The sequence below is a fragment of the Erythrolamprus reginae genome, chromosome 3 (genome assembly GCF_031021105.1).
Source record: "Erythrolamprus reginae isolate rEryReg1 chromosome 3, rEryReg1.hap1, whole genome shotgun sequence".
NCBI classification, from domain to species: domain Eukaryota; kingdom Metazoa; phylum Chordata; class Lepidosauria; order Squamata; family Dipsadidae; genus Erythrolamprus; species Erythrolamprus reginae.
Window position 1 is genome coordinate 16,753,622 of NC_091952.1, and position 12,586 is coordinate 16,766,207.

At 48.3% G+C, this 12,586-nt stretch overlaps 2 protein-coding genes across 2 annotated transcripts in view; one reads left to right on the forward strand and one right to left on the reverse strand.

Moving 5' to 3' along the window:
• PRELID3B (PRELI domain containing 3B) overlaps window positions 1-9,727 on the forward strand; it is a 137,309-nt gene extending 127,582 nt beyond the window's left edge. Inside the window, exon 7 of the transcript XR_011558503.1 lies at window positions 9,701-9,727. The gene's annotated coding sequence lies outside the window, so the exon portion shown is untranslated. The remainder of the gene's footprint in view (window positions 1-9,700) is intronic.
• NELFCD (negative elongation factor complex member C/D) overlaps window positions 1-11,462 on the reverse strand; it is a 36,598-nt gene extending 25,136 nt beyond the window's left edge. Inside the window, exons 1-3 of the mRNA XM_070744544.1 lie at window positions 11,321-11,462; window positions 2,274-2,383; window positions 1,746-1,855 (exon numbers count right to left, since the gene is read on the reverse strand). Coding sequence (XP_070600645.1) covers window positions 1,746-1,855; window positions 2,274-2,383; window positions 11,321-11,386 — 286 coding nt within the window. The 5' untranslated portion in view covers window positions 11,387-11,462. The remainder of the gene's footprint in view (window positions 1-1,745; window positions 1,856-2,273; window positions 2,384-11,320) is intronic.
• Between the last annotated feature and the right edge of the window lie 1,124 nt (window positions 11,463-12,586).

The following is a 12,586-nucleotide window of genomic DNA, read 5'->3' on the forward strand; positions in this document are numbered from 1 at the left end:
CATTAAGCAACCCCCCAACTACCATTCACTCATGCGCTGTATAAGGCAACCTCCTCGTGACTTCCCTATAGATAATTAATGGAAGCTCCATTCATTGGCTTTTCCTGGATTGTGTGTTTACTGGTGATTAGCAAAGGAATGAGAGTAAGGCATATATTTCCTTATATGGAAGTTAGCTATACGTTATCTTCATGCTGTATATCAAGTTAATTATTTTCCACGTGGTCATGGATTCTGCAGCTTGCTTACTCAGCCTGGACTTTGCTGCCTTTCCATAGAGGAAGAATAAGGTTTATACAGCACCCATTAGGCTAAAACATCACCCTTCAGCAATATTCTATTCCAATGTTCAGTGCCTAAGAACCTATGATTACAACAGACTTCCCCCTTTGCCTTTGCTTGTCAGAAGCTGGCTGGGAAAGTCAGAAATGGTGATCGCATGACCCTAGGAGAGTGCAACTGTCATAAGTACATGCCTGTTGCCAAACACCTGAATTTTGATCAGGTGACCAAAGGGATGGGTAAGTGCGAGAAATGGCTATAAGTCCCTTTTTTAAAAAACAATTTTGAAGAGATTAAAGGAATGGTGGTCAAGGACTACATGTACTCGTTTATATACAGAAAAGTTTTAATCATAGAGATTATTATTATTATTATTATTATTATTATTATTATTATTATTATTATTATTTGGATTTGTATGCCGCCCCTCTCCGGAGACTCGGGGCGGCTAACAGCAATAATAAAACAGTGTACAGTAATAATCCAATACTGAAAATGATTAAAAACCCATTAATATAAAAAACCAAACATACATACAGACATACCATGCATAAATTGTAAAGGCCTAGGGGGAAAGAGCATCTCAATTCCCCCATGCCTGGCGGCAGAGGTGGGTTTTAAGTAGCTTATGAAAGGCAAGGAGGGTGGGGGCAATTCTAATCTGTGGGGGAAGTTGGTTCCAGAGGGCCGGGGCCGCCACAGAGAAGGCTCTTCCCCTGGGTCCCGCCAAGCGGCATTGTTTAGTTGACGGGACCCGGAGAAGACCCGTGTAATTGCTGCACCGAACAGGGTTCAAAAAACCGACAAATACAGTGATACCTTGTCTTACAAACTTAATTGGTTCCAGGATGAGGTTCTTAAGGTGAAATGTTTGTAAGATGAAACAATGTTTCCCATAGGAATCAATGCAAAAGCGATTAATGCGTGCACGCCGAAAATTCACCCTTTTTGCCAGCCGAAGCGTCCGTTTTTGCGCTGCTGAGATTCCCCTGAGGCTCCCCTCCATGGGAAAATCCACCTCTGGACTTCTGTTGCCAGCAAAGTACCCGTTTTTGCGCTGCTGGATTCCCCTGCTGGGATTCCCCTGCAGCATCACAAAAACACGGAGGTGGGGTTTCCCATGGAGGGGAGTCTCAGGGGGAATCCCAGAAGCGCAAAAACGGGTGCTTTGCTGGCAACGGAAGTCCGGAGGCGGGGCATCCCAGCAGCGGCGCTGGGTTTGTAAGGTGAAAATAGTTTGTAAGAAGAGGCAAAAAAATCTTAAACCCCAGGTTTGTATCTCGAAAAGTTTGTATGACGAGGTATCACTGTATTTCTAGAGTGTCTGATAACAAAGATAAAACTGAAAATATATGTGTTGATCTCATGTTTTGTCATTTGAAGACATAATATAACTAGTTGGTTTGTATTTTTTAGCTCTGAGATCTTAGTGGGGGGGAAAGTACAGCCCCAAAGTCAATTACCTGTTTGAATAAGCCATTCAGCCAAAAGATTCACTGTCTGAGCCACAGCGGTATAATTCTCCGATAGGAGCTGAATCACATTCTCTGGAGAACCACCTGCTTGGAAGTACCTGTGAAAGGATGCAGAATCCTCATTTAAGAAATCCCTAGAGCGGCATTTCTCAGCCCTGACAATTCCTAGAGCGGCATTTCTCAGCCCTGACAATTCCTAGAGCGGCATTTCTCAGCCCTGACAATTCCTAGAGCGGCATTTCTCAGCCCTGACAATTCCTAGAGCGGCATTTCTCAGCCCTGACAATTCCTAGAGCGGCATTTCTCAGCCCTGACAATTCATGGACTTCAACTCCCAGAATTCCCCAGCCAGCAACCTGGGAGTTGGTCTACTCATCTTAAAGCTCCAAGGATGAAACACTGTCCCAGAAAAATCAGAGATATCAGATCTCAAGGCAGAAGAGTTACTTCCTCAGCCAGTTATTGTACCCGCAATCTCCCTTGCCAACCATCATGCCTGAATTAATATGCACTTACCGCTTTAAAGTATTAAAAATGGAGGGCTCCATAATATAATCCCGGGTGGAAAATTTGTGAAGGCATTCCTGCTGGACCTCAGCATCATCTTCCCCTCCATATTCATCATCCTGCTCGGTGGAAGAGATAAAATTGTCAACATTATCTCCATCACAATTCTGGGTTTCTTTGATGTGGCAACAGACAGCAACATTAGCTTAAGCATGGAGCTACTTCAAAACTGGAGTTCCATAATCTTAAAGATGCTAATGGCAGCCAGATTTCTGTATCTTAGGATGCCTCAAGTAGATGAGGACAACTTGCACTCTTAAATTTTAGCTTTGGGATTTTCAGCACTTTGTCTTTGCTAGGTTGTTGAAATTATTGGGGAGGAATCTAAATGATCAACATTCTCAACTATGCAGGATCAACCAATCAGCGTGCAAGACACACATCTCAGCACAACATTTAGTTGAGATTTGAGAGGTGTGCACATTGGTCAATCTGCAACTGTCTATAACCTACACATACATATCCAACAACTCTTTTGCCCCACAAATATGAGTCAACGTCTATGTGCAGTTGTGAACAAGTCTAAAACAATGGCCAACTAAAGGCTACCTATCCCAATGGTGAACAGTGCAGTCAGGCGGTAGGGAAAGCAAGTAGGATGCTTAGCTGCATAGCTAGAGGTATAACAAGCAGGAAGAGGGAGATTATAATCCCACTATATAGAGTGCTGGTGAGACCACATTTGGAGTACTGTGTTCAGTTCTGGAGACCTCACCTACAAAAAGATACTGACAAAATTGAACGGGTCCAAAGACGGGCTACAAGAATGGTGGAAGGTCTCAAGCATAAAACGTATCAGGAAAGACTTCATGAACTCAATCTGTATAGTCTGGAGGACAGAAGGAAAAGGGGGGACATGATCGAAACATTTAAATATATTAAAGGGTTAAATAAAGTCCAGGAGGGAAGTATTTTAATAGGAAAGTGAGCACAAGAACAAGGGGACACAATCTGAAGTTAGTTGGGGGAAAGATCAAAAGCAACATGAGAAAATATTATTTTACTGAAAGAGTAGTAGATCCTTGGAACAAACTTCCAGCAGACATGGTAGATAAATCCACAGTAACTGAATTTAAACATGCCTGGGATAAACATATATCCATCCTAAGATAAAATACAGAAAATAGTATAAGGGCAGACTAGATGGACCATGAGGTCTTTTTCTGCCGTCAGACTTCTATGTTTCTATGCTATGGTGGGATTGTAAGAATAGAGTAGAGTAGAGTAGAGTACAGAATAGAATAGAATAGAATAACAGAGTTGGAAGGGACCTTGGAAGTCTTCTAGTCCAGCCCCCTGCTTTGGCAGGAAACCCTACATCACTTCAGACAAATGGTTATCCAAAATCGTCTTTAAAACTTCCAGTGTTGGAGCATTCACAACTTCTGGAGGTAAGCTGTTCCATTGATTAATTTTTCCAACTGCCAGGAAATTTCTCCATAGTTCTAGGTTGCTTCTCTTCTTGATTAGTTTCCACCCATTGCTTCTTGTCCTGCCTTCAGGTGCTCTGGAGAATAGGTTGACTTCTTCTTTGTGGCAACCCCGAGATATTGGAACATTGGTATCATGGCTCACCTAGTCCTTCTTTTCATTAAACCAGACATATCCAATTCCTGCAACCGTTCTTCATAGGTTTTAGCCTCCAGTCCCATAATCATTTTTGTTGCTCTTCTCTGCACACTTTCTAGAATCTTAACATCCTTTTAAACATTGTGGCGGCCAAACCTGAATGCAGTATTCCAAGTGTGGCTTTGCCAAGGCCTTATAAAGTGGTATTAATTACCGTTAAAGTGGTATTAGAAGTCAAAATGGCCAAAACAGTAGAGGTTAACTCACACAAGAGCAATGGAGCCGGCCCATTTCAATCATAAGTCATGATAAAATAGGACATCCATTTGACTAATACTAATATGACCTTTTTTGTGTGGAAGTTATTAAATGAATGGCCATAGTCATTACGTGAACCAATTGTCTGCTATGAGATGGCTTTGACAAAAAACCTAAAGTAAAATTTGCTACCCTATTTTATCATTTGCTTAGGACTTCTGAACTTCTGACTGGGATTTGGGTTTAAGTGAATGAACACAGGACCAAAATCTGAAAGGGAATGCCTTTTTTAAAAAAAAAAAAAAAGCCACACTTGATGTAGCATTTTTCAGACAATTTCAGAGGACGCCAAATATCTCACCTACAATGATTCATTGCCTCACCCTACTCCCCCCAGGGCCAGGAATTGTTGCAGAAAATCTGGAGTGTTTAAAAATGTTTTTCTTTGGGATGTTTTTTTTAAAAAGGCAACGATTATGTGGTCTCTGGGAAGCAGTTTTCTTTATCAACAAAAGGGGTTTGCTATTCTTTTTTAATTTTATTATTATTATTATTATTATTATTATTTATTAGATTTGTATGCCGCCCCTCTCCGTAGATTCGGGGCGGCTCACAACAATAACAAGAACAATGTAAAAAACAAATCTAATAATTTAAAAAACACTAAAAACCCCATTATTAAAAGCCAACACACACACAAACATTCCATGTATTTCCTAGTCCAAACAATTTTGCTGGAATTTTCTAGCTGTCTCTCATCCAACCAGATCTGGCTACTTTGCGCCCCCACCCCCACCCCGGGATCAACCAATTTTATCTTCATGCTGCTATTTTCTGAGACACATTCCCAGAAGACAAACTTTTAGGACCTCCTCAGGAGTTGAATTTGGACACCCACACAGTCATGGGCTGCTGCCCACATGGGGTGGAATGCAATGGGATAGCAAAAATGGAGCTTGCATATAGTAGATAATGTATATTTTTGAGTGCTCGTGTATAGTATGTATGTACACATATGGCATATATACATATAGGATTAAATAATATATTTTAGATGTTCAGTAAGAGTAAAATCTTGTACAGTAGTCCCTCGATTATCGCGAGGGTTCCGTTCCAGGACCCCTTGCGATAATCGAAATTTCGCGATATAGCGGTGCGGAAGTAAAAACACCATCTGCGCATGCGTGCCACTTTTCCATGGTGTTTTTACTTCCGCACCGCCAGCCCGCTGCCCGCCACTTGTCCGCTGCCCGCCCGCTCACCTCGCCAGCAAGAGGGGAAGACCCATGAAAGATTCCTTGGGCCGCCTAGCAGCTGATCTGCTCGGCAGCGCAGCAGCAGCCTGCGCTGCCGAGCAGATCAGCTGCTAGGCGGCCCAAGGAACCTTCCATGGGTCTTCCCCCTCTTGCTTGTGAGGGCGCTTCAACGTTTCCGGACGGCAAGCTCGGACTCTTTCTTTTTCCCTCAGAGGACGCTTATGACAGGCGGCTGAGGCTTCGAGTGTGTCCCCTTCCACCGCCAAGGTCTCCCAGGAGTCCACACCCCCTTTTAAGGCGCCCGCAGATCAAGCGCTCTAGCCAGGCCCGGGCGCACGCCCCCTCTTCCCGTTTCGGTGGGCCTGCCCGGCGCGGGGGTCTCTTCCCCCTCATGGACACTCTTCGTGCCTGGCTTCCTTCTCTCTCCTCCCTTCCCCCCGCTTTCCTCCGGGCGTGTTGGAGAAGAGGGTCTTCTTCCGCTCTTATTGTCTTGGGTGGGCGGGAGGCAGGAGCTGCAGAAAGGGAAACTTTTTGTTTTCCTTCGCTCCGCCACCCAAGAGAGCGGAGAGGCAGCGGGGGCGCAAGGAAGAAGAAGCGGTGGTGGCGGCGGCTTCCTTCGGGGGCAACGCCAGCAAGAGGGAAGATGACGCGCGGGCGGCACAGGGGGGGGGGAGGCAAAGCTCTGCGGCTCCAGCCACTTTCAGCCAAGCCTCCCCGGCCACGGAGCCAGGGAAGCCGAGCCGGGCGTGGAACATCGGCGCAGGAGGCAGGACACGATCGGGCGACCGGAGCAGCAGCGCCGCCGCCGTCACGCCCGGCTCGGCTTCCCTGGCTGCGTGGCCGGGGAGGCTCGGCTGAAAGTGGCTGGAGCCGCAGAGCTTTGCCTCCCCCCCCCCCTCGCCCCTGTGCCGCCCGCGCGTCATCTTCCCTCCCAGACAAAAAGGCCGCCCTTCGGCTCTGCAGTTCCAACCTTCCATGGGTCTTCCCCCTCTTGCTTGTGAGGGCGCTTCAACGTTTCCGGACGGCAAGCTCGGACTCTTTCTTTTTCCCTCAGAGGACGCTTATGACAGGCCCGGGTGCACGCCCCCTCTTCCCGCTTCGGTGGGCCTGCCCGGCGCGGGGGTCTCTTCCCCCTCATGGACACTCTTCGTGCCTGGCTTCCTTCTCTCTCCTCCCTTCCCCCCGCTTTCCTCCGGGCGTGTTGGAGAAGAGGGTCTTCTTGTTTTCCTTCGCTCCGCCACCCAAGAGAGCGGAGAGGCAGCGGGGGCGCAAGGAAGAAGAAGCGGTGGTGGCGGCGGCTTCCTTCGGGGGCAACGCCAGCAAGAGGGTCTTCCCCCTCTTGCTGGCGTGCGTGGGCGGTGGGGAAGGCCCATGGGAGATTCCTTGGGCCGCCTAGCAGCTGAGGGTCTTCCCCACCGCCCACGCACGCCAGCAAGAGGGACACTCTTCGTGCCTGGCTTCCTTCTCTCTCCTCCCTTCCCCCCGCTTTCCTCCGGGCGTGTTGGAGAAGAGGGTCTTCTTCCGCTCTTATTGTCTTGGGTGGGCGGGAGGCAGGAGCTGCAGAAAGGGAAACTTTTTGTTTTCCTTCGCTCCGCCACCCAAGAGAGCGGAGAGGCAGCGGGGGCGCAAGGAAGAAGAAGCGGTGGTGGCGGCGGCTTCCTTCGGGGGGCAACGCCAGCAAGAGGGTCTTCCCCCTCTTGCTGGCGTGCGTGGGCGGTGGGGAAGACCCATGGAAGATTCCTTGGGCCGCCTAGCAGCTGAGGGTCTTCCCCACCGCCCACGCACGCCAGCAAGAGGGACACTCTTCGTGCCTGGCTTCCTTCTCTCTCCTCCCTTCCCCCCGCTTTCCTCCGGGCGTGTTGGAGAAGAGGGTCTTCTTCCGCTCTTATTGTCTTGGGTGGGCGGGAGGCAGGAGCTGCAGAAAGGGAAACTTTTTGTTTTCCTTCGCTCCGCCACCCAAGAGAGCGGAGAGGCAGCGGGGGCGCAAGGAAGAAGAAGCGGTGGTGGCGGCGGCTTCCTTCGGGGGCAACGCCAGCAAGAGGGTCTTCCCCCTCTTGCTGGCGTGCGTGGGCGGTGGGGAAGACCCATGGGAGATTCCTTGGGCCGCCTAGCAGCTGAGGGTCTTCCCCACCGCCCACGCACGCCAGCAAGAGGGACACTCTTCGTGCCTGGCTTCCTTCTCTCTCCTCCCTTCCCCCCGCTTTCCTCCGGGCGTGTTGGAGAAGAGGGTCTTCTTCCGCTCTTATTGTCTTGGGTGGGCGGGAGGCAGGAGCTGCAGAAAGGGAAACTTTTTGTTTTCCTTCGCTCCGCCACCCAAGAGAGCGGAGAGGCAGCGGGGGCGCAAGGAAGAAGAAGCGGTGGTGGCGGCGGCTTCCTTCGGGGGCAACGCCAGCAAGAGGGTCTTCCCCCTCTTGCTGGCGTGCGTGGGCGGTGGGGAAGACCCATGGGAGATTCCTTGGGCCGCCTAGCAGCTGAGGGTCTTCCCCACCGCCCACGCACGCCAGCAAGAGGGCGAAGACCCTCTTGCTGGCGTTGCCCCCGAAGGAAGCCGCCGCCGCCACGCCCGGCTCGGCTTCCCTGGCTCCTTGGCCGGGTGGGCTCGGCCGAAAGGGGCTGGAACTGCAGAGCCGAAGGGTGGCCTTTTTGTCTGGGAGGGAAGATGACGCGCGGGCGGCACAGGGGGGGGGGGAGGCAAAGCTCTGCGGCTCCAGCCACTTTCAGCCAAGCCTCCCCGGCCACGGAGCCAGGGAAGCCGAGCCGGGCGTGGAACATCGGCGCAGGAGGCAGGACACGATCGGGCGACCGGAGCAGCAGCGCCGCCGCCGTCACGCCCGGCTCGGCTTCCCTGGCTGCTTGGCGGGGGGGGGGGGAGGCTTGGCCGAAAGGGGCTGTACCCGCAGAGCTTTGCCTCCCACCCCTCGCCCCTGTGCTGCCGGCGCGTCATCTTCCCTCCCAGACTCCCCCGGCAAAGTGACGTGGAGGAATGGAAAGCTGAAACCGGGCGGTTTGAGTTTCCCATTCCTTCAAGTCACTTCGCCGCTGCTCTCCTGGCTAAACTGTGTGGCAGGAGACAGGCTTTGAGTTTTTGGCTGGGGGGGAGAAGTAGAACCTTCCTAACTCCCCCCCCCCCACCAGCCAGAAGGAGCGGCGAAGTGACGTGGAGGAATGGAAAGCTGAAACTGGGCGGTTTGAGTTTCCCATTCCTCCAAGTCACTTTGCCGCTCCTCTCCTGGCTAAACCGGCGGCAGGAGACAGGGTTGGGGGGGGGTACTGGGAAGCCCCCCAGGCCGACTGCCACCTTTTCAAACAGCCGCGCCCTTCCCAGCTGAGTCCTGAAGCCAAGCGCCTTTGGAACTTCTGCGCTTGGCTTCAGGACTCAGCTGGGAAGCGGCACGGGTGTTTTAAAAGGTCTCCCCCGGCATGGGGGGCTTCCTAGCACCCCCCCAAACCCGGGTTGGGGGTTCGGGGGGGTGCTAGGAAGCCCCCCATGCCGGCGGGAAGACCCAGGGAAGGTTCCTTTGGCCGCCTAGCAGCTGATCTGCCCGGCGGTAATGCAAACTCCACCATCTACGCATGCGTGCAGATGGTGGTGTTACTTCCGGGTAGAAAACTCGCGATATAGCGTTTCGCGAAGCTCGAGATCGCGAAACTCGAGGGATCACTGTATCTCTTTGAGGCGAGGAGAGGCCAGGCACCCTACCGCAAACCCTTGACATGAGTGACATCACGTTGGCCACCTTTAAGCCAGTCACATGACATTTAAGCCACTCTCGGCCACATGACCATCAAGCCACACCCACAAAATAAGCCATGCCCACAGTGTGGTGGTAAAAAATTTTGTGGCCCTTCACTGCAGCCACATCAGTTTAGGTTCTGCTATAATTATAACTCCTGAAGGACCATAGGAGAAAACTTCTTTTGGCTTCAGTGAGCCAAAAAATGGGTGGCTTGGGGGGGGGGAGTGGTCTTATAACACTGCTGGTTGCCCTTGACAATTTAGGTTGCTAAAACAAGGTGGTCATTAAGTGAACCATGCCCAATTTTACGACTTTCATGGTTACAGCCTATGAAGCAAATCTCTGTAGCTAAATGAATCATATTTAACTTGTTAAGAAAATCCAGCTTCCCCATTGGTTGGTTCCGCTGCTGCAAAATCAACTATGGTTTTTGTTGCAAAAATACACACACACACAAACCTAGGAACAGATATAAATGTGTGTGTGTGTAGGCGAACGTGTGCACAATATGCCAAATACGCTATACATATGGGCAATAAGCTATACACCCACGTAGGCAAAATATATGTTTAAAAAAAAAAAATAATCTTAAGAGCTAGAATTATTCTTATCGGGCATATTCAGGGAGAAAATTACCAAAGAAGACAGGTATTTGATATTACACGCTATCACTGCCACTAGAATCATTTACGCACAAAATTGGAAAACAGATCTAATACCGACTATGAAAACTGTGGTTACAAAAATTTTGCAAACAGCAAAGATAAGCAAATTGACTATGGAGCTGCAGGATAGAGACGAAACAGATTTTTTTACAAAACATGGGGATAGATGGTACATTTGGGTAAAACAAAATAAATATCAAAACTTATCATAAAATAGTTTTTTTGTTATATCATACCATATTTAAAGTATGTCACACTATACTTAGACTGTATATTGACTAAGAGAATATGAGTACTGTATCTAAATTTTGTAATATAAAGGCAACATATATGGTATGTGTGTGCAGGTATAGACATACAAAATATATTCATATGAATATATTCAAAATATATTTATATGTTTTATATACACTGCTCAAAAAAAATAAAGGGAACACTTAAAAAACAGAATACAACTTTAAATAAATCAAACTTTGGTGAAATCAAACTGTCCACTTAGGAAGCAACACCGATTGATAGTCAGTTTCACAATGTTGTGCACAATTCAACTTTGTACAGTACAAAGTATTCAATGAGAATATTTCATTCATTCAGTTCCCTTTATTTTTTGAGCAGTATATTTTAATGTTTGTTGTGAACCGCCTAGAGTCCCTAGGAAGATGGACGGCATACAAATATGTCTGTCTGTCTGTCTGTCTGTCTGTCTGGCTATCTATCATCTATCAATCGTCTATCTATCTATCTATCTATCTATCTATCTATCTATCTATCTATCTATCTATCTATCTGTCATCTCTAAATCTATCTATCTACATTCACACACACACAAACAAACAAACACATATGATTGTAGGACGTTTATACTGGGTTTTAATATTTTATCTGTTTTTATTTTTATGTATTAGGGTATTTTAACTTTGTAATTGTTTTTATTGTTGTAAGCCGTCCTGAGTCCCCTAGGTCAGGGGTCTCCAACCTTGGCAACTTTAAGGCTTGCGGACTTCAACTCCCAGAGTTCCTCAGCCAGCAAAGCTGGCTGAGGAACTCTGGGAGTTGAAGTCCGCAAGCCTTAAAGTTGCTAAGGTTGGAGACCCCTGCCCTAGGTGAAGGGCAGCATATAAAAATTCAAAAAAATAAATGAATAAATACATATACATACATATATATTTATATATGCAAAAAAGCAAAAAAGCCGATGCTACACATGCAAGGAAACGCGAAAAACATGCCCCGTCCGTTCGCAACGCGTTAAAAGCACATTTTGTTACACAGATTTCTTGCAACAAAATGTACTCTCTTTTCTTTGCATATTGCATCGGTGTGGCTACTAGATAGCCCTGCGGGGCGCGTGCCTGCCGGGGCTCTCTGATAATATCTGCCGGTGTGTGTGTGAGAGAGATCTGGGCGGCTCTGCTGCCCATCCCGCAGCCCGGCAAGAGCGACCCCGGAGGGGGACGCGGGGCTCCGAGGCCTTTCCGTTCGCTCCTCCCACTCGGCCGCGTCTCACTCACCGCTCCTCCGTCGGTGTCGTCGCCCCACTCCGCCGTGGCGGCCGCGAAATATTCGGGCTCCTCCATGGGCTCCGCTCGCCTCCCGGCTCAGGCAGCGGCGCGGCAGCAGAGCTGCGAAAAGGATAGAGGCGCCCCTCCCACGGCAGGTTGCCGGGGCGAACTAGGCCGGAGAGGGCAGGAAAGGCTCTCGCCCCAAATGCCACATGCTTTGCTCCAGTGCCTATCTTCCTATCTTCCTTTGTCCCCTCCTTCCTTCCTTCCTTCCTTCCTTCCTTCCTTCCTTCCTTCCTTCCTTCCTTCCTTCTTCCTTCCTTCCTTCTATCCCTCCCTCCCTTCTTTCCTTCCTTTCTTCTCTCCCTCCCTTCTTTCTTTCCTTCCTTTCTTCTCTCCCTCCCTCCCTTCCTTCTTTCCTTCCTTCCTTTCTTCTTTCCCTCCCTCCCTTCTTTCCTTCCTTCCTTCCTTCTTTTCTTCTTTCCTCCCTCCCTCTCTCTCTCTTTCTTTCTTTTTCTTTTTTTCTTTCCCCCTTTAATTCTGCAAGCTGAAGTATTCTGACTCTTTTGCTAGAGCCAGAAAGCTTGTCAGTACCAATTTTGCATTTCACTCCTTCATAACTATTTGTAGGGCAGCAATTCCCAATTTTTGTCCCCAGAAGATGTTACGCATTTCAACTCCCAGAATCCCCCAGCCAGGCTGAGAAAGACTGATTGAATTATATAGGGAGAAAGTGGTCATTTGGCTGTATGATTGAAAGAGGCTAAAACCCCAACTGGGATGGCACTTAACAAGAAGGAATAACAATATTATTTATTTATTTATTTATTTATTTATTTTGTCCAATACAAATTGAAAGTTAAGGAGAATAAAAATGTGTAGTAGTAAATATCAGGGAAGGGATAGAAGAAGAGATATGAGAATAGAATACAGTACATCAATGAAGAGTAGAGGAAGGATATATGGATGGGAGAAAAGATATATAAAATATAGGAGAGACAATTGGACAGGAGACGGAAGGCACATTAGTGCACTTATGCTCGCCCTTTACTGACCTCTAAGGAATCTGGAGAAGTCAACCGTGGAAAGTCTAAGGGAAAAATGTTGGGGGTTGGGGGTTTGACACAGTGCTAAAAAAAAAATAAGGGGAACACTTAAACAACACAATATAACTCCAAGTCAATCAAACTTCCGTGAAATCAAACTGTCCACTTAGGAAGCAACACTGATTGACAATCCATTTCACATGCTGTTGTGCACATTCAACTTTGTACA